Genomic DNA, 23009 nt, shown 5'->3' with positions numbered 1-23009 from the left:
GATGACGACGGACGGACGGATGACGACGGACGGACAGACGCCGCAGGCGATCCCTTAGTCTCCCCACACCTCCGGTGGGCTCGACAAAAACAAAAATGAAAGGCAAAAATACCCGGGGCAATAACAGAATCTTCTCAATACATAAACTATTCTATTAGTAGTCTTCGACTACGAAGATAAGCATGCATCCCCATAGTAAAATGTATACTTCTCAATAGGTGCTCAATATTTCCGACGCTAATACTTCTTACGATTCAAGCTTTTGGTTGCGCTCGTCTACTTCAAACTTGATGCTTTTGCAGGGGCGGATCCAGGAATTGTGGGGGTAGGGGCGTGACTATATTTCTGGTGCCACTTCCGGGTTCATTTCATTTTTTTCCCTTTTTATTTCCTGTGTTTTTAACGAAAAATAAATGGAGACGTGCGCCGGTTGCGTCCCCCTCTGGATCCGCCATTGTTTTGATAAGTGAGCAGGATACGGTGCTTGTGATCGTTGAACATTAGAAGGGAAGACTGGTATGTAGCACTACAAATTTCGTCATAAAAATGAACAGCGTTGATTTAAGAAGTGGGTATATCACCCCTTCTGAACTCTTTCCCTGTAGATCTCTGTGATCGAATTCAGGTAGGTACGGAACCACGCCATCTTCCCATAATATGGAGAGATATTATAAGTGCGTCTCATTCAAAGGAAAAACAGAGCAACTGAAACATTAACATCGTCTTTGAGAAGAAATGAATCAGACTGCATATTTATGCATACACATTTGTTTCTTTTTGTGCCCGAATGCATCCTAAATGATGGATGTATTTAGCATGTGTTCAACATAATTATTCATGACGGCGGACTGTCACCTGTTTGAAGTAAGCACTCAAAACGTCTCAAACGCTCTCGTAGTCGTAAAAACTTATTTTGATCGAAGCAGACTGTCAACCTTATCTATTTGAGAAGATACAATTAATTTTATGTGAGTCTTTATGAGGGGGACGAAATGAGAACCATACGGGGATGTTTTTTTTTTCTGTCATTCGTCTATCTTGCTCAAAACACATTCGTTTTCACTGGCCCAAGGTTCTGGAACAGCCTCGACAACATTCTTAAAAATGCTCTGGCTTTTCCGTCTTTTCAATCAAAACTAAAAGTATTTTTTTTTGTCATCCTCACAAACAAATAAACTGATATATAGAAAGATGAATTAACAAAAATGAATGAATGAATAAATAAATGAATAAATAAATGTATAAATAATACGTATTCTTTATTACTAAAAGTTTGTGTTTCATTATTTGTTTTTTTTTCAAGTTTCTATCCATGTTGTTCATTTAAAGAAAGAAAAAAGAGAGAAAAAAATGGGGCCCTATACAAATAATTTGCCCAAGACAGCACTTAACATGAAACAAACATTATAAATTTTATAGAGATATATAAACAAGGATATTAAATATACCAAGTCTCCACGAGGGAGCTCATAACGTCTCCACAAGGGAGCTCATATTGTCTCCACAAAGGAGCTCATTACGTCTCCACGAGGGAGCTCATATGAAATTGATGAAAAACTTGATGAGTTTTTCTATTCATGCCATGGCGACTAACTGTAGACCACTCGTTTCTGTTTCCCTGTCTTTCTTTGTTACGCCTATCTTTAGTTCGTTCTCCTGTCTGTTCCGTTCTTTATTTTGTTCTTGTCCTTGTCATAATTCTTTCTTTCTGTCCGTTTTGTCTGCCTGACGTCATGATACACTGTACAAACTTTTCATACATGGGTCCTTGACAGATCTTGAGATACCCTCATCCCCCAGAGTAATCCACAAACATTACAAGCTTTATGATTCTCTTGTAAATTCCTCTTTTCCATATGGAGTTAAAAATACAATTGTATTTGCTTACTTGTTTATTTATCGAAATACAAAGTTGATATTACTATTGTATCCATGTTTTGTTGTCACTTATGTGAATTAAAATTCCCTAAAATATTCTTTACTCGTGGTGTAAGCGTTATGTATATTACTTTGGATTACTTTTTATGGAAATAAAATAATTTGAATGTGAATGTGAATTTGAATCTGAATTTGAATTTGAGTCATTTTCTTTCTCTCTCTTATGAGGTGGATAATATGGTCATCTCGTGCTGTATTATAAATGTCTTCCTTTAGACTGTCCGACTGACGGCCTACAAAATCTGTTCCCCGTATTGTTCACGTTTCGAATTGACGAAGAAAAGACTTGATGCGATATTACAACTCGTGCCTTGAAACTTTCAGTGAAGCAAAGTATCTAAAAACATCGACACAAAAATAAACTAGCTACAAACGTTTGAAGATGCTAACAATGAAGAGCGTTTCTCTTTGATTTACGGAGGTGATCTTCATTAAAGGGGCATTCGAGACCAACTCGAGAGATTCAGATTTGTGGAATTTATTGTGGTTCTTGAGCAGAAAAAAACAATACTTTGAAAAAAAAACCATTAAACAAATTACACTGAACAAGGATGATGACATAGGAGGCTCATATATTTCAGAAATGTAGCAGTGTAATTCCATTACAATACCTCTTGCTTGCGAGTTCACCTGTGTATAATCCATGCATGTCTTCTTCTTTTGTTCTGCTTCCTTGAGCCCCAATTATATAACGCCTGAAAAGATCCTTGTCATTTGATTGGTCGTTTGACATTGATCATTCGGCCCATTTCACTATGACGTCATCATCAATTCTGTGCAATTTTGGATCCATGCAATTTACTCCATTGCACACTCGGTGAGAGCCCGACATGTCATACTACGCATGTAAAACGCTTGCGTTTGCAGTGTGTGATATAACATTATGCGACCACCTCCCTGATGCGACAGCGTGCTAGCGTAAAGCACTAAGTGAGCAATCTAACTTGGAATACTCATGCATGTTCAGAATATTACAACAGCAATATCTAAAGCAACTAGTGTTTTAAGAAGAATAAAATACTTAATTAATGATCAAACTTTAATTTTGTTATATAACACTTTATTTCTACCATATGTAATGTACTGCAATATCGTATGGGGCAACTGTAGTAAAACTAAATTGAACACGATTCACTTCTTCTCCAGAAAAAGGCTCTTCGTATATGCACACATTCAAATTTTTTGGCTCACACTGATCCCATATTTTATCGCCTAAAAACTTTGAAGGCCCATGATATATATCTAACTGCAATATTTATGTACAAACACACTCGAAATTCATTACCATTTTTTCATAATACCTTAGTAACCAATGACCATATTCACTCATACCCTACCCGTCGTTCCCATGATTTTCATTTAAGTAATCCGAAGCTTTTACTTGCTCAAAAATCGATTAGACATCAAGGTCCGGATACATGGAACACTCTTCCTGAAGAGTTGAAACAGTGTGCCTCCTTGTTTTCATTCAAAGCAAACTTAAAGAAGCACATTTTATTACAGTATATACTTCAAATACGAACTAAAAACAAATAATTTATATGACTACTGTTGGTCTCCCGATAGCAACAGCGCATATCGTCCCCTCTTCCAGCAAACCAATTCTATTGTTCTAAATTCCAGCCTATCTGCCCTTGTGCACCTTCAAGCACCTGCACGCACATTCACCACCATCACCATCACACACCAGAGTTTATTTTCCCCTGCTATCTTCGCAGCAGAATTTGTATTGTTACGAATTTAGTACGTCCCTATCTTTTCCTCGGGCCGGCCATCTTTTCAATCAATGCTTATAATGGCGGCCCTCTGCATAATCGTTTCTTAACTATAAATGTTATTCTTATCACTGCTGCATAGACATGCATACTGTATATTATATCATTAATTTTCTTTCATATCGTTGTTTATGCAAGTCAAAAGACTGTGTTGAATTCATTTTGTATAATTATTTCCTACATGTTCATGATTATGTACTTATATATATCGTGGTTTATGCAAGTCAAACGACTCTGCGTTGAATTTATATTGCCTGCATCTTCACGATCATGTAACTTATGTAGCCTATATTGATTTGCAGAAAATAAAGTATCTATCAAATCTATCAAACTCTGACTCGCGATTTCAGATTCTCTCTTGTTTCTAAATTACTAAAATATCAAAACGACAAGGATCTATTTTAGGCGTTATAATATGTTTTTCATTCGTGCAATGGACAGAATATTTAATTCGGGGAAAGATGAGAAGTTTGATCCATTCAACTCGGCTGTGCCTCGTTGAATGGATCATTATATCTTTCACCTCATGAAATATTCTGTCCATTGCACTCTAAACATTTATTATTTGCATGCTAATGCATTTCAATGGTGACCCTGTCATGACATCATCCTTGTTCATTGCAATTTGTTAAAGCTTTCGAAAATATTCTTATTCTTCATCCCAATTATTATCAATTCTGAAACTCTGTCCTCGGTATAAGCAAATATAGTTGTTCAAATGTCAAAATCTGAAAATCACCCGGAGGTCTCCTTTAAAGAGAAGATGTCTACAAATGAAAGAGAAGACAATATTGATTTGCAATACACTACATCGTTTAAAATCATAAATAATGGTGAGTACTATGGATACGAAACTTTCATCCGATAAGAAGATTGCTTGTAAAGATGGGTTACAGTTCGTTAATCCGACGTTAACGTTAATCCGAAAGTGAAATAAGGTCGTTATTTCGAAGGTTCGTTATTCAGGATGTTCGTTGACATGAAAATGAAATAAATTTTATCAGTCCTATCCCAAAGGTTCGTTACCCTGAGAATGATAATTTATCTTCCGATGGTTCGTTAGTACCTACCGTTCTTTCATTTTTGGATTAACGATCCTCTGGAATAACAAACATAATTTCATTTTCGGATTAACGAAGCTACGGAATATAACGCCATAAAATGTTCGGATTGACGAACCCTTTTACATTTTCAGATTAGCGAACATCTAGGTATAATATGGAATTTGCGTGTTTCGGAATAGCGAAACTTATTTCATTTTGGGGTGAACGAACCTTCGGAATAACATATAATCATAACCCTTACATAATGTATACGCCATTTCTCTTTTTGTCCCGAAATATAATCATTTCGGAAACTGAGGTAGCACACTTGTTGATGTTTTTTGTTGTAAGAATCCTCATCGAACGAAATGTCTTTAAAAAGTAGACGCTGCAACGTGGTCAAATGAATTTCTCTTTGCTCTGCGCTTTCAAAGAGGAGGACAAGTTTAGTGTGCAAGTCCTGGCACATCACGTATAAATGCGTCTTGGAGGCAGACACCACCGAGAACCTTCATTTCGCCTATACTGCTTTATATAATAACAATAATGATAATAATTACATTTATGGCACTTAATACGGGTGTTTCTAAGCGCACAAAAAGACTAAAAAATTACATTAGGACAATGCAAAACCAAAATTACAATCACAAAAGAAGAAAAAAGTACATGTGAGACATTACGATACAATGATTAATAACTGACTGTGTGTGTGCGTCTCCAGAAAAAGAAAAAAAAATCACAACTGATTAGACAGATGAGTATTGAGTTTTAAGAAGGATTTTAAATGACTTAATAGATGAGGCATTCTGAATATGAAGAGGCCTTAGGGAGTTAATTCCAAAGGGTGGGGGCACTGGAGGAGAATGCTCGGTCACTATAAAGGGTTTTATTGGTTCATTATTACCACATTGATTTATTGATTCATTTATTGATTTACTGATTCATTTATTGATTGATTGATTCATTTATTGATCTATTGATTCGTTATATTGGGTAATATTGGATGCAGAATGTCATTAGTATGTAAGTGTCTACATTTGACATAAGATATCTACGTCCTGTCTAACTGAAGTAGCCTTGTATAGCTGAGGTTCATCCCATGAATTCCTTCGCTGTTCTCCACAGTAACAAACCTATACGTCCGGGCACGGGGTCTGAAATGTTGAAGGCTACAAGCTGCAGAAATGGAGGGATTGCGTTATAGGTACATGCAGGCTGACCCCCAGTGATGGGGGTATGTTTTTTAACGTTCAAAAACATAAGCTTCACCAAAAGCTATACATGTATTTGTAAAAAAAAAATAAAAAAATAGATGATTATGCACGACGATAATAGTAGTATGACTTATATTGTCAAAATTTAGCATTTCGAATCAATGAAAAAAGTCATACGAATTAATCAATGCTATCATTTAAAAAGATAATCGATTCACTATTACCGTCTCTAAGTATATATTTTCATAAAGTACACAACACCTCGAATTGGTGCTTTTCATACAGTTTTATGTATGTTGTTCAAGATTTCTTTTTCCCTACAAAAGTGTGCAATTTTAATCTGTATTATGTTCCCAACAGAAATTGTGCTTCGGTTTTATGAAAGAAGTGAGAAATAAAGATGATGAAAAATATTTATTGGCTCTTGTTTGTTTGTTTATTTGTTTGTTTGCTGTTTTTTGCATTTGTGATATTTCTATAGTTTGACGGCACATTTTTGTGTTTTGCATAGTTTTTTTTAATTCATGCTATAAATACAAGTAGTTGTTTATAAAAATTGTACTGTACATTCTGTATCTCTGAAGAATTGCTGTAAAAATGATATGACTAAAAATATGCATAAGGGAGTTGATTGGGTTCAGTCGGTATACAGGGCGTCTGCCACCTGGGAGGTGTTTCATCAATTTAGTCAGCGCTGACAAGTTGTCAGTCTCTGACAATTTCCGCAAACTCCTTGGTTTTGATTGGCTGAGATGCTCTGGTCACTGATTGTTATACTACCATGGTGATTGTCAGAGACTGACAACTTGTCAGCGCTGACTAAATTGATGAAACACCCCCAGATCCAAAGGATCGACCCGGGTTCGATTCCTGAGTCTAACCATGGAGCTAGTTAGTAGCTCCATGGTCTAACTGCAGGATCAGTGTTGTGTGTAATCATCCAGTCCCCTATAGTAAGAGGCAAAACACTCGGATAGGTCATGAAATTGAGGTCCCGTATGTGAGAGAGTCACAACCCATGCACGTGAAAAGATCCCGCTTCATTCATTCATCGCAAGAAAGCACGGTGCATAATCCAGTGAAGTGGTCCCGCCTCACGTCTAACTGGACCCCATTGAAGACCAGCTGGTGCAACTGAATATGGACTATCCAGCCATCTTGTCAGATGGAAAATGACACAAACGAACGAACGAACAAACAAAGAAAGTTAGTAAAACTAACTAACTAACTAACTACCTAACTAACTACCTAACTCACTAACTAACTAATCAACAACTAACTAAGTAACTAACTATAACAAGAAAGAGATTGTTCCGGATGAATGAATACATATATATATAGTGAGGCATAATTCTGAAACAACACCATGTTCGAGTTTGATACTTTAAAGTCTTTGAACGCTGAACGTTTATTTTAAAATAGCAAGTTGAAAGCGCTCTTTGCGGTGTCCAAAGAGGTTATGGGCAGTATGAGGAATCTCTTTGGCAGGTGTGGCATCACATTCTTTTTGGTAGATAGACGCCCTCACATGTTGAATTGCTGAAATCCAGTCAAAGAGTGTGCACAGCCTGACTGGATGCACATGTAGTGGTCTTTCACACCCCTGTTAAAGCTGACAACCATCCTTGTTCTTTTCCAGACATCTTGTATAAGAATAATGAGCTGATTGATACTGTACAAGCTGTTATTTTCGCGTACAATTTTTTTTTTTTTCGCGAAGAAAGAAGTCACGGACATTTCCGCAAGTCGTCGTTTTCGCGAATTGACACCGACACAACCCTAAAGTGCACTTTAACTCTGGCGCGTGGCGACACTTTCGCTTGTTGTTAAATTCACGGTAAAACAGAAATTCGCGAAAATTAACAGCTTATACAATAGTATGTTTTCATTTTATCTAATGAGCCATGACAGCTTCTTCCTAGGACAACGTTTTTGTTTTTGTTTTCTGATCTGATTCTGAGCCCATTATTAATGCGTGCACTGGTTTTATAGGCGGTATTGATCAAGTGTAACTGAAATTTGCTTCCTCTTTCATACATTTAATCACGAAAATTGTGTGCCAAATATCAAAGATATTGTTATAATAAATGGTGCTCGATGATTTATCACAAGAGCACAATTAAATATACAGGTATACACGCATAGTATTCCATACAATAATGTTTGGGTATACATCCACGTAATTAAGTATAAGGACTTCTCAGCAACACTGATGAAATTAGACAAACCAGTGTAAAATCATATCTTGCCATCTATGTAAACATCCCTTCTAGCTACTCACTTTACTTCTTGAAAAAAAGGAGCGTATCAGTATGTAGATGAACGGGATATTATACTGATGTGACGAAATCTTTGAAACATCTTTTTTGAAACATCTCCGAATTTTGACAAAAAGGGGAGGGTGGGGCATTTTCGTTTGCACTTACCTTTCCTTGAATTTGCATCCACTCCAAGGCGAGGAAAACGAAAGTGCTATGAGCGTGATTGAACTCGTGTTTAAGCTATCCAAATCCGGTGGCCGTATATGATATTCGCTTATTTTAATGCTTTTGAAACTGAATTCCATAAGCACAAATATGATTTATCTATGATAATCGTCGTCAATTATTCAAATACTATGTTGTTGGTTAAAGGAGGAGCGCAGAAGAATCTGACGAGGATCGTTCCACAGGTTCCCTGTAACGACAAGAAAGTCAACAAAAGAAGAAATGAAAATTCGACTGTGATTACATTTTTTAAGTGAAAATATATTCCTCCATGCAGGTGTGAAGGTCTGTCGTTTGAAAAAAAAAATATTAATCCATCCATATATTCATTCACTTTGTCCATTACCAGCAGAAACATAAATATTATACAGAATTTGAACGCAGAAATTTCATCACAATGTATAAAAAAAAACCAGTACAAGTTCGCGAAATATTGAAAGGAAACACACTAAAAAGTAACTGCGTTAGTTAAAGGGTGCATTAACCATAAACGTAATACAACAATTAAATCACACGAATGACGGTTACATAAAAAAAAACCGGAATTACGAAACAAACTAAGACATGAAACCGATCTAGCCCGAAACAAATACCTTGGACAAAACCCTATAAGTCGCTGTCACGCAGTAAGAGAGAAGGAAGAATAAAAAAGAGAGTGAGAGAAACTGATTATGCGCCATGTACGTGGTGTCAAATTATCTAGAAGTAGAGGACTGTAACAAAACGAGAGTTAATGGAAGTTCGGACCAGCGCAGAAATAATTGCCTGATTTTTTAAAGATAAAATACAGTTTGATATTCCGGTTCTTTTTCAACCATTAAAAGATCAGCACAATTTTACATAAGAATTAAACGTTTTTTCCTATAAAAACATTAATTTTGGTGATGAGATACAGAAAAAAATCCTTTGTATATAATTCCAAATATATATATGTCAGTTCTCGCGATTTTTTTGTCGCGATGCTAATTCCCATTATGATTCAAATGATAACTCAAGAATGAAAAGGTAATTTATACTGCGCACGTCCAATGTATAGCGATATTATTTGTATATAGAAGCTTTAAAGTTCCACCGAGAAGACGACGCATGATAAAAAAAAAGAGTGGTGGAGGAGGGGGGGGGGGGGTTAAGAATGTAAACAACCCCTTGGGCTACCAAGTGAAAATGACAGATTTACATAGAAAAACGCGGCCGATTTTTGAAGAGAAGTGGCAGCAAAAATGCGAAAACTTTTTTTTTTTTACTTGGTAGCCGTTTTGGTGAGAAAATGGTAATTGGACACCCCCCCCCCCCCCCCCCTTATACCAAAAAGTTAAATCCAGCCCTGTCTAAAATATCCGAGAGAAAGCGAGATACTAAAACTCGTCATCTCAACTTTTGGGGTTCAGAGAGTTAAGGCTTAAGGCGGTATCAGAAATCTGGGGGGGGGGGGGGGAGTTTTCTACTTCTGGGGACCAATTAAGAAGGCGAGAAGACGAGTCGTGAGATCTCGTCTCCTCGATTTTACTCAAAACAGACACTTTTTTCCAGTCTTGTAATGATTATTAAAATAGTACAGTGCAGTTCACACGCTTTCTTTGCTTTCCTACAAGTGCAAAGTTATATGGCATCAGGGAGGGTTTAACGATGCACTTTGTCGAGTACTATACTATGCGGCATCTCTTCACCTCAATTATGAAATAAGCTCGTTTTCCTGTAGAAATCGGACATTTTGAGCACCCTGTGAAATGATGCAACGAGGATCACAAATGGAGATTTTTCTGCTGGTTTGCAAAATATACAATATCAATCACGCGTCACTTATACATTTCACTCACCCGCGATTCATTTTTAGGATCTACATCTGGAATTTCAGATACATGTATTGTTTAACATCAGTGAGCTTAAAGGGATCGCATAGTTTTGTTGAGACCTATATTACTTCAGGTTTCTGTCATTTTCGGTGAGATAATAAGTAACATCCTCTAAAATATGAAAGAGCATGTAATTTCAAAAGGAATTCAGCGTTTATTTGATGAAAATATGTTGTGAAATGACTGAGTTATCCAAAACAGAGCAATCTGACTAAAGGGTGGGACCCACCTTTCATGAGGGTTACAGCTCGTTATTCCGAAGGCTCTTTAGTCAGAAGATTTGTTGTTCCGAAGGTTCATTATTCCGAGTTTCATTTTCGGATTAACAAATCTTCGAACTAACGAACCTTCGGAATAACGCCACAAATGTTCGAATTAACGAACCCTTTTTCATTTTCGGATTAACGAGCCTGTATAGGTATAGGGAATTTGTGTGTTTCGGACTAACGACCCTTCGGATTAACGAACTTCCGGAATAACGAACAGCAACCTTCATAAGGACCACTTTGCTTTTCTCTGTTTTTTAATATCTCGGCCATTCCAAAACCGATTTACAGAAAATAAACTTTGAAGTCGTCTTAGAATGGCATGCTCTACGATATTCTATAGAAGTGTTTTTTTTTTAATTGGCATCTCACAAAAAGTTCAAATCCCAATCCTCATCTCTACCATTACTATACCATCCTTTAAACCTTTCTATCTGAAGATGGATAATTCAGTGCAGGAACGGCTGCAAAATTGTCCGGAAATAATTGTTGCAGTCAGCACGTTTTGTCTTTTACGAGAGATACGTCTTTATGAAATGAAAAGACAAACGGAGTGTAACTTCGATTTGACATCAGTCTGAGTCTTTGCCCTTTATTCAATAGGGTTTTTCAAAATGATTGCCCATTGTTAAAATCTAAACCCTATGTATCCTTCTACAACTAGTATGAATTTGAATTCATGATAAACTTTGCCCAAGGCCTAGCTCAATACATGGTTTACACTTACGTATAAGCGTCGATTTCGAGACATAAATCACGTCGAATATACTGCATTGTCAATTCAACAGCTCATTTGAGGAAGTGCGGAAGAAATATGTTTGTTGGGCTATCATGTCTACTCCACGCTAAGAAGATACTCTGCTGTAAGTGCTGCTTATGGTATGTGTCCATAGCATGAACGTGAAGCCATCGGCCAAGCACTCAACACTCATATCTACCATGTCTATGTACTATTAGAGTATAGTGGTATACATATTACGACCCTTGTGGCAACAGTATGGACGTGGAGTACAAAGTCGTTCTATCCCGGGAGATCACTTAGCTCCCTGTTCTGTCTCAGTGCAGTCAACGCCTTCAGGCTCTAGCTGTTACTTTCACCTCTCTCGGGCATTTTAGGAACCTTCGTCACCTTTTATGAAGACTGATATACAAAAGTCTTGGGAGACACAGGCATGTTCACACCATGCTCAAGATTGACTAGTGAATGATTTTTGGCCTTGTGGGGTTTTGTTCCTACCAAATAAAAGCAAATTTGGGAATCTTTTGAGCAGAATAAGTTGATTGGTCAGAGTTAACCTATCATCGTTGTGAAAACCATAATTTTGATAATATCCCTCGGTGAGACAAAAACCTTGTTGCTATAATACATCTTTTAACTCACCGTTTCGTCTGATCAGTGATGGCATATACGAAGACACCTGGACAGCCTGGGAATATCCCATCCAGAGTTGTTCATCGAGCAGTGCCGACGCGTCAACTAAATTGCAGAAAAACGGATCACAGTGAAGGCGGAGCGACGTGAAATTCGATCAGAGAAGTTGAAGTTAGGGGAATCCCCAAATGGTTACGTGTTCATGCTTATACACAGCTGTGAGTGCGATAGCGCATTATGGCTTTAAAGGACAAGTTCACCTTCATAAACATAAGGATTGAGAGAATGTAGCAATATTAGTAGAACACATCATTGAAAGTTTGAGGAAAATCAGACAATCCGTTCAAAAGTTATGAATTTTTGAAGTTTTTGTGCAGTACCCGCTGGATGAGAAGACTACTGCAGTGTATGAATAACTCAGATGTCACATGCGTACAACGATATAAGGAAACTAGAGAATTTCACAAAATTCCATCTTTTGAAAAAAGTACACATTCCCCTGCCTCGTTACCGACAAATGTTATGGATAATATTATTCCCCCTGCCTTTAGAAAGAGGCAAGTCAAGTGCTCTTTTATTATGCGAAAAAAGTGAAAATATGTTGAATTTTCTTTTACATTTTCTTTATACTGTTGTACGCATATGACTCACAAGCTGTAGTAGTCTCCTCATCCAGCGGTTCCAACACAAAAATTTAAAAAATTCATAACTTTTGCATCGATTGTCCAATTTTCCTCAAACTTTCACTGATGTGTTCTACTAATATTGTTGCATTTTCTCAATCCTTATGTTTATGAAGGTGAACTTGTCCTTTAAGTCTTCTCGAACACCATGGATTTTGTGGTCACTTAACGCCCTTATCATTCTCAACCGACGATATCAGTTAGTGCGTTCAATTCTCAAGTAGCCTGTTACAGTAACTTGGAAGAGACAGTTCGTACTTCTATAGCTGTTACAACAACAGACAGACAGAGGAACGTCTTCCCATTTTCATCAAATCTGCAAGTGTTATGTTTTGATGTAGTTCATCATTAAGTATTTTTAATGTATAGTTCTACGTATTTCCTTTTGATGTGTGATATAGTCTTTGTGGTATATACGGTTGCGTATACTATGCGCAGTACCAGCGTATTTAAATGCTGGATTATAGCGAAACAATAGTCGTTTTGCTTGATATAGTTTCTTTTGTTTGCTGTTTCGAGGACTTAATTGATGCACCAGTTTATATATGTATATATATATATATATATATATATATATATATATATATATGCATATATATATATATGTATACAAGTATATATATATATATATATATATATATATATATATATCTAGATGGCACCTTAGGGAGACATATTGGGGGGAAGTGTCTTCATTAGGGAGACAACTGGTCATTAAGGAGACAATTTTCGTGTCTCCATTGCGTAAACTGCCATTGAACATGTATATAACAAATTTGCATATAAAACAAATGGAAATGTCTTCCAAATGACCCATCTAGGAGTATATATATACATATATATATATACAAGTACATATTTATACATACAGAATCATACAAACATACATTCACATTTCATTCCGAGCCACTTTGGTGAAAATATGGTGTGACTGTATTTATGAGTCTATTAGCACTGCAAATCGTGGGTACGGGACAAGAAGTACGAACGCAAGATTGGTTTCGAGGATATGGCCAAGTGGGACAGGATTCGGGGGGGGGGGGGGGCAAACATTAGAGGGGGCTCAAGATTAGACCATGCATATGTTACACAATATATATATCCACACACACACACACACACGCACACACATCTATTTATATATATATATATATAATGTAAAGTGGCGTACGGTGGGTCGAAACATGGGGGGAACCATAAAGTAATTTTGACGGTCTGTATGCTTGTACGTGTGTGCGTGAGCTATAATGGGACTACAATACATTACGGAATGTGATATTCAACAACGCAGTCATTGAGGAACATTGTAAGTTTTGCCCCCCCCCCCCCCCACTTTTTGGATCCCCCCACTTCCGGCGCCTATGATTCCGACTGTATTATAGGCCCTATACATGATGTCTAGACATCATGTTTATACAGTCGAAATCCTGTCTCACTATATACGAAATATACTTATAAAAAGAAACTGAAGGACAAAAACCACTGCTGATGACGAAAGCAAAACTGAATCGAATACTAGCAGAAATATACCTAATAAATTTCATCATTGTGATTTCAATCCAGGAAAAAGCCGCTCAAGTAAGCCGCAAATCTTTGAGTTTTGAAATGGACAATTTCCCTCAATTCTATAGGTTTTGCAACCTAATATTCAACTTATTTTACAAACATCATGCTTTTCATATCTATTTTGTTACCAATTTCATACACACACACGCACACACACACATTCCTATCAAAGCTCTTGCAGGACACCCACATTAAAAGTTGTCCCACAAACGTATACTAAATAAAGCAAAAAACTATTGTTTGCAATTGCTGGACCATTGTTTACACTTGCAGGACCATTATGCTCAGGAATTTCTTTTGTTGGTTGTCCTACAACAGTTTGTCATGCCTACCCCCCCCCCCCCCCACACACACACACACACAAACACACAATAGCGTACTTGACTACATCGATTTAAAAGCTTTGCCACCTATTCTGTATACCGTTGTGTAACGCCCACATAAATATAATTGTAACTGTGTGACGAAGAAGCATAGAATTGATAGAACTGCACATTAAACCTGCGAGAAGCAAAGAAATATTACTGAGAAATTGGAGAGTTATGTTGCCTACCTATTGACCTCAAGGCCATGTAGACTGAAACAATTGAACAACACGTGCGCGGCTTGATGTTGATGAACAGTCACGTATCAATCTTCAGGATAGTACAAATCAGTTATGCGTATTTACTTTTACCGAGGACCTCGTGATAGCAGATTACTAGTACTTGTATATGCTAAAAAAACAAATATAATTATCCACATCTGTTACCGTACTGATTAATGGATTAGTCAGATTACCTTGACATTCACGCATACGATCTTCTATATCTTGTAAGGTAATTTTGCATCATTACCACATACTGCGCCAAGTCAAAGCATACACCGTTAGGCCTATAAGCAGTGGTGGTACTGTTCACCTGCTGCGAGGCCCCTCGAGGAGCCCGAGGTACCGCTCAGCTTCGCTTTCAACGACCTAACCACGAGAATTCTTGTAATTAGGAGCGCCGTAACTCCTTGCATGAAGTTAAGTATTACTATTAAAGCAGTCACAAGTAAAGGTAAGAACACTCGGGTCACTGAACTTCATTATAAGAAGGGTAGCACCGCGTTAACATAATAGGCTTAATCATAATCATCCACCTATTGTGTCTCATTTTCCACTTGAAAACATGAAAATGTCCTTCAGTGATTGATTATTACCAGAATTTTCTGTATTCTGAGATCACCAGGGGGGTGTGTATTTAATCGGAACACAATATTACCCTTTCATATTCAACCTGATAAGCTTGATGTGTTTGCGATGCAAAATACATTGCGTTACAAGGTTACTGAAAATCCCCGATTGCGAAATACTTTTTGGGGGAAGTCCCCAAAGGTTAGTCTTCTTCCTAGTCGTTGTGTGTATTATCTTGAAATATATTTTGTACTAGCTATAGTCAAACATGTCACCTCCCTGCTATTAGCGGCCACCAGTCTATTATTTGCAGGGAGGTGTCTCTCACCTGCCGTATGCCATATGTGTATAGCGGCCATCTGTCTATTGCGGACGTCAGCAAAACACGAAAACAAACACGAAACAAACACCGGATTTATTCAATGCGTGAGACACGTGCATACACTGTAAAAACATCGGTGTTAGATTTAACACCATGGGTGTTAAATTTAACACAGATCAAGTGTTAATAGAGGACCACACCCACAGGTGTAGAAAATGCACTGGATGGTGTTGAAAAGTGTTCACCTGACACTTCGTGGTGTTAATTTGACACTGTACCTGGTGATATTTTGACACTGTACTGGTGTTGATTAAAAAATGACACCACATGGTGTTGATTTGATATTGCTGGTGTTAATATCAATGGTTTAACACTCGTCCAGCTTCAATAAGAGACCGCACCAGCTGGTGTTACTGTGGTGTAAATTTATTTTCAAATTTTTTCAAAAATCGAGTATTTTAACGTAAAATTCTTGATCGTCTTGTTTAAATAAAAAATCAACAAGAAGTGCAGCTACTAAGAAACTCTTCAAAAAACAGTTTTATATTTGGAAATGACACCCGGAGGTGTCAATTTAACACCATAAATGAGCACCGAAAATTTAACACCAGCTCGGTGTTCACTATTTAACACCGGACTTTTTGCAGTGTATATACATAGTGTTGGCACGTAGGCTTATACAACGATAATGCATGTGCATGGAAGCAAAACAATGACAGTACGTCGTATAACCTGTCTATAGCGACCACCTGTCTATGCGCGGTAACTCTTTTCATCTCCCTTGGCTGGCCGCTATATTTGTTAGACAGGCTTAAATGACTGTTTACAATGTAGTATATTGTATTGTAAAAATCTTAATATTAAGAATTCTTTGAAAGTTTGACAAGGGTTAGTCTCCTTTACAAAGCAATACGAATTGAAAAAAAAGGTTGGATTTAAGGGTGCACATCACAAGACTGACACCCACGAGTATTACCTCCCCCACCCCCCCCCCAAAAAAAAAAAAAAACAGAAATGCTCGATGGATATCACTGGTACATTGGTAATACCCTGTATCGCCACATGAGGTGAGGATGCACTGATTTGTGGTTGATCAAACCACATATTAATTGTAATATGCATACATGTGCGCTTATGGTAAAAATGTTGAAGGCACAAATTAAAAAAAAAAAAATGAATATGTGTCATGACCAATTCTTCTGTTTTTGGGAAGATTGATACAGTGTATTACATATTCAAGATTTGATCTCATTAGAGTCTGCAATATTTATGATGTACAAACATAATTATAACCCTCTTCTTGTCTGATTATCTTTACTTTACATAGTTCAACTTATGATTATGATACCAAAAATGTTCACAAAAATCATCTTCCATTAAATCACACATCTTGAACGCAGTTGTCAACAATATATTATTTTACAAAGGTACACTTTTACGGAATCATGAGGATCTCTTTTCTAAGATCAGTATGGCCATGAGACAATTAAAAAAATTACATAAACAATGCATTTTGATGCAATAAAGATATATTTTGACGAATACTTAAATGTGGAGTTTTATCCCTTTTTTGACGTTATATTTGTTTTCTGACTTGAAGTCAAAGTTGCTGTGAATTCTATTGTATATATACTAGTAGTCATTTGTATGTTTGAAGAGTTTGTTCGCAAAAACCGATGTCCATTTTTGAAGATTTTGAAGCACGGTCTTTGTCATAAAGTACAAAATAATACCTCTTAAATGATACTTTGGCCATTACATATAAAGGTACATTTTTGAAGTTATGGTCAAAAGAAGCATTTTTTTAAATTATTCTCTTTATTTTTCTTGACTTTTAATCGCAAATATCTCCATTTGGCAAATATGGACTTATCGGTTTTTGCATACCAAAAACGATTTTGACACTATCATATATATTTTTGTTTGTTTTTAATGAAAAATTACTATCGCAATGATGAAAGTGGAAATAAATGAAATGAAATGAAATTTCTAGAAGTGTGATTTCCAGCTGTAAAATGACTTGTTCAAATTTACCCCCATTGAGGACTGCCCAGTGGTACTGTAATATGAGTTGGAATAAGAAAGGTATATAAAACAATTAGTTTTTCGAAGTGATAAGGGCTTTTTACACTTGTGTTTCTTAACCCCGGACTTTCTCTGACCCAGGACTATCGTTAGTCCCGTACCAATTTTTTCAGCTTTTTACACTCGCCAATTAGTCCCGTACTATCTCTTGTCCGGGGCTAAGGAGAAAACTGACCTTTTTACACTCGTATTTCTTAGCCCCGGACTTTCCAAACCACATGAATATTCATAATTACGCTGTGTACTGTACACGTACACCCACGCACCGGCAGCACTTGATGACCTCGTTTCTGATTGGTCAGTGAGGGTCGGACTTCGTCTCCGTCGCTTAGCCCAGGATTATTTTTTCGTTCTGTTTACACTCACTTCGTTGGCACCGCAATTGCGGTGCTAACCCCTGCTATTTTGCAGGGCCAGATAGTACCGTACTATCGGTGGGGCTAGCCCACTTTGGCAAAAACGAGTGTAAACAGAAAGTGGGCTAAGGATAGTCCCGTACCAACGGTGGGGCTAAGGCCCCCCCTTAGCCCCACCGTTGGTCCGGGGCTAAGCAAAATTTTACAAGTGTAAAAAGCCCTATAGTAGTGAAAGGTCAAAGGTTACTGTATGCACACTCATTCAGCTAGGAATGTCCACTGAAGATGGTGAACAAGGCAGATACATAATTGTATTATGTTATAAACATAACTATTTGGGCATACATTCTAAAAATGAAAGGTTGATGGTCAAGGTCAGTGTTGATGTACTTGGGTAGGAAGGTCATTCTTGAGGCATACTTTCAGCTAATGCTCTCGGGTTATATTCCTTGGTAAGACATATTAATAATTGCCTGAAATAGTAGGAGCGAATTCCTGATCCAAGGTCCCTAGTTATTATTTTCTGGCCACAAATTCCTCTCGATGTGACTCCAGTAACAATGTAATGTAATGTTGAAATAGATTATAAAACGTTTCCTTCGTGTAGGGAAGGTATAAAGCCAATTTTTAGTTGGTTGTCAAGATCAATGAGCTTCACAAAAATACTACGATAAAGAGCCAAGTTCTCGAATACAGTGCATTCCTGTTATAACGAACACGGTTACAACGAAATTTTGGTTACAACGAAATAAAGCTGCAGCATTACCCAGGCTATGTATTGTTTATATTTCATTTGTTCGGTTGTAATGAAATTTCGATATAACGAAAGAAAAAACTGCCGGCCCCGAGGACTTCATTAAAACGGGAGTCCACTCTAGCAGATAAAATGATTGAGGTATCCCAGTTGATATTATGCTCTCGATAATCCTTCCCAGGGTAGCCTTGTTATGTACTTGTCAATGCACTGTTCATCCTGAAGCTCTTGCTTTCATATGAAATACATGAAAAGCATTGGCATAAAATGACATGATGATAATGATTGAAACCAAATAAGGAGTGCTTGGCATTTAAATATTAAGTGATAGTTCATTACCAAAAAGACCCCCCACCCCCACCCTAGTCTTTTACAAAGGTGGCTCGCAATGGACTCGCATATGGCGGGTGGTGGACTCGCGGACACACAGCGATCAGATGGCCCTCTGCAGCTTGCCGGTCGTGCCTGATGTGTATGCGAGTCCATTGCTCTCAGTGAGCGTGTGCTGAAATTGTAGCTAGCTGCCCCCACTCCGGATTACAAGCACAATGTATCCTCTGCAAACTTTGTCAGATAAAATAAATCCAGTAACTCTCGTATACTCAAAAGCATTTTTATTATGATTACTTCAATCTCCAGATTCAAAATGATAATTGGGCAAATTCCTGATGGCTTTTCATTTTCATATATATATTACAAATTTTCATAAAGTGTACAGTTAAAATCTCATTATAATAAAATCCTTGGGACTGGCAGTTTTTTCATTTGTCATCTTGAAATGTAATTATGACTGAACAAATAACAATATAGGCCTAATATATAGTTTGGGCCTGAATGTTTAATTCATTGTAACCAGAATTTCCTTATATGCATGCTTGTTATAACAGGAGTGCACTATGTATATGCATAAATATGCAAATTAAATTTCATTAAATGTGGGTCTCTGATTAATCTATGTGCGCCAAAAACTGATTTTCTTAAGTGATGACGACATTCAAAGTTGCACATGTAAAAATCTAGCTTTAAAGTCCTTGGTTGCCATTTTGTGTTTTCAAAAAAAAAAAAGAAAAAAAAAAAAAAGAGGATGCTCAGATTTATGTTTATTATTATGCCTCCGCCACGAAGTGGTGCCGGAGGCATTATGTTCTCGGGTTGTCCGTCCGTCCGTCCGTACGTCCGTCCGTCCGCATTCGTTTACGCGATAACGTGAGAAATATTGACTGGAATTTTTACCAAACTTGGTCCAAGTATAAAGTATGATGGGGCAATTACTTGATCAGATTTTGGGTGAAATCGGCCAAAGGTCAAAGGTCAAGGTAAAAAATCATGAAATTGTATCCATTTACGCGATAACTCAAGATTGGATCGAGCAAATTTCACCCAACTTTGTCCGAGGATGATGTATAATGGGACAATTATATTAGTTTTTTAGTGGAATCGGACAGAGGTCAAAGGTCAAAGATCAAGGTCAAATAAAAAAATGTATCTGTTTACGTGATAACTCAAAAAACTGGATGAAGCAGCTTTCACCAAAACTTGGTCCAAGGATGATGTATGATGGGGCAATTAGTTGAGGAGATTTTAATGTCATTGGCAAGAGGTCAAAGGTCAAAAGGTCAAGGTCAAATGCTGAAATGTTGCTATTTCCCCCATATCTATGCAATGCCCAAAGGTATTTTATTGAAACTTAGTGTAGACATGTATTACTGCGTAAAGATTCTCCAGAGTTTCATGTCATAAGGTCAAAGGTCAAAAGGTCAAAGGTTAGGTGAAAATGTAGCAATTTTCACTTTTCTCGCAAATGGTTCAATGTACAACTTCATGGAACTTGGTACATATGCATGTACTGACTGGCAGGGATTCTCCAGGGAATTTAGGGGTCATGGGTCAATAGTCAGGGGTCAAAGGTCAAGGTCAACTCCTCAAAAATGTTACTGTTTCCCTCATATACTATTATGCAATGCTTGCATTATTAGTTTTAAAACTTTATAGATACATGTATTACCTAATGGAGATTCTCTGGGAAATTTCCAGCCAGAAGGTCAAAGGTTAAGGGTCAAAGGTCAGGTTTGAATTTAAAAAAAATCTATTTTGTACTGCAATTACACTCTTTCTTCATACCTTGAAAATTACTTAATGTATTAACTTATAATAGAGTCGGTCAGAAGTCCAGTAAAATTCCTCAATTCCCCAAATATTTATAGGTTGCACTCTTAGACAATTATAGCAAACCCAGTTTGAGGAAAGTGAACATTCAAGACATTTCTGACAAACCTGTCATATCAATATTTTTGCCAGTTATGTGAAACTGTCATCACACATTGTGAAGACATTGTATTATACAACTATTGGGAGAATCATGCATTATGGCGGAGGCATCAGTCGCCATAGCGACATTTCTAGTCCTTTTTCATAAATTGCTTGAAATATTTTGTGCTGATGGTCTCACTCATTGGTGCCAGTTGCAGAGACTAGGCAGTGATGCCAAGTAGTAAAAAACAAAACAAAACAAAAACAAAAACAAACAGGAAGAAGAAAATACATTGTAAATCCCTAACCCTAATGTCCAATCTTTTTTGCAAATGTCATTGTTCATAAAAAGCAAGGATGTATCCTAAATTTCTTTAAAATTCCTTAAGCACAAAACATATACAGAGTATCAAACAAAGCCAGCCAGGAGCATACAGACACAAGGACTCAAAACACCGGAACATTCAAACACACTGATAATTTTGCCTGCCACGTTGTCAAGTTATCAAAAACATCTGACAAAGAACAGCAACAACAACAACACGAATAACCACTGTTGTCAATTTGGCATATTTCATGAAAATTTACAAAGAAATGTCACAAGCACTGCAATAATGGCTTTGAAATCCTGTTTTTTTTTTAAACAGGATTTTATTTGATTTTATATTTTCATACACATGTACAACAATAAATGAAAAATAATATATACATGCAGGAAATTGACATTTAAATCAGCAAATTTGAATTTAAGAAAATTAAATGCAGGATTTTAAAAAAAAATACTGATACATCTTATTATCAGTCAGCTCAATCATTCCCACAGAGAACTGAATTCGGCCACAGTTATTAAGGATATCATGTGCATTGACTAAATTTCAGTTTGAAAATTGGTGCAATACGAAATCAAATTCATAATAGACTCTTACTGTGAATATGGATTCTTCTAAAGCATTGATATTCATGGAACATTTGCAATCAATCTGCTGCAGACAGTCAGTCAGAGAGTGAAAAAATAAAGAAAGAAATAAAGAAAGAAATGGCATAAGAGCAGCATGTGACAAACATAAAGACAGCAAGACAAAACAAAGTGATTCCCGACAATAGATTTATACTATTTCTTTCCATTAATGGCTTCTGTAACATAACAACAGTGAGAGCAAGTATTTGTTGATGCCCATATCTATTCCACTGTTTCCTACATCAAAAAAATATGGCCAACACCGAAAAAGAACCGTGAATACCTTTTTCCCTATCACTGTCAAGAATTTGCAGCGATTCAATTTGGACTTCGAAAACATAAAATGTGCACTGGAATCATGAAACAAATAGGGTAGGTAGATATTACAGGCAAATTACCTGTAGATCCTTTGGCTATTTTCAGTACTTAATGCTCCTTATGTCCTTGCTCTCAATGGTAAGTAATTTGCCTTCTCATAAGTGCATATTTGCACTTTACTATGCTTCCCTAGTGACTGCCTATGAATACTAAAACTCTGGATGAGACACTGGTAACATCGATGAGATTGCAATATCTCTGCGCTCTAGGCTTTGCAAACCATAGTTAGGGCATTATGTTGGAATGAATTAATTCAATTCATAAACAATACTCTAAACATATGACTAATTCTTTTGACAGATGAGCACAGTTACTGGTAATCCCATTTTATAATAGGACATTCTAAGATAGTAATTTGTCAGAGAGAAAACTGATCAGAAAAAAGTGGGATATTTGAAAGAGTGGAACACACCTTCTGGGAAAAGTGTAATCCTATTTGGCACATCTTGTGCATGTTTTCCATGAAAAATTCACAGCACACAATCAACAGAGCTCATGTATTACAGGAAATATAGAATACTATGAAGATGACAAGGGTAATATTGATGCTACAT

At 36.9% G+C, this 23009-nt stretch overlaps 1 protein-coding gene across 1 annotated transcript in view; it reads right to left on the bottom strand.

Annotated features, from left to right (window-relative positions):
• Positions 1-8822, bottom strand: part of LOC139729341 (inhibitor of nuclear factor kappa-B kinase subunit epsilon-like) — a 64661-nt gene extending 55839 nt beyond the window's left edge. Inside the window, exon 1 of the mRNA XM_071640268.1 lies at positions 8397-8822. Coding sequence (XP_071496369.1) covers positions 8397-8414 — 18 coding nt within the window. The 5' untranslated portion in view covers positions 8415-8822. The remainder of the gene's footprint in view (positions 1-8396) is intronic.
• Between the last annotated feature and the right edge of the window lie 14187 nt (positions 8823-23009).

This window comes from Diadema antillarum, unplaced genomic scaffold (genome assembly GCF_040938485.1).
Source record: "Diadema antillarum isolate AM-2024a unplaced genomic scaffold, OU_Dant_1.0 seq00000234_RagTag, whole genome shotgun sequence".
NCBI classification, from domain to species: domain Eukaryota; kingdom Metazoa; phylum Echinodermata; class Echinoidea; order Diadematoida; family Diadematidae; genus Diadema; species Diadema antillarum.
This window is presented reverse-complemented; position numbering and strand designations above follow the sequence as displayed.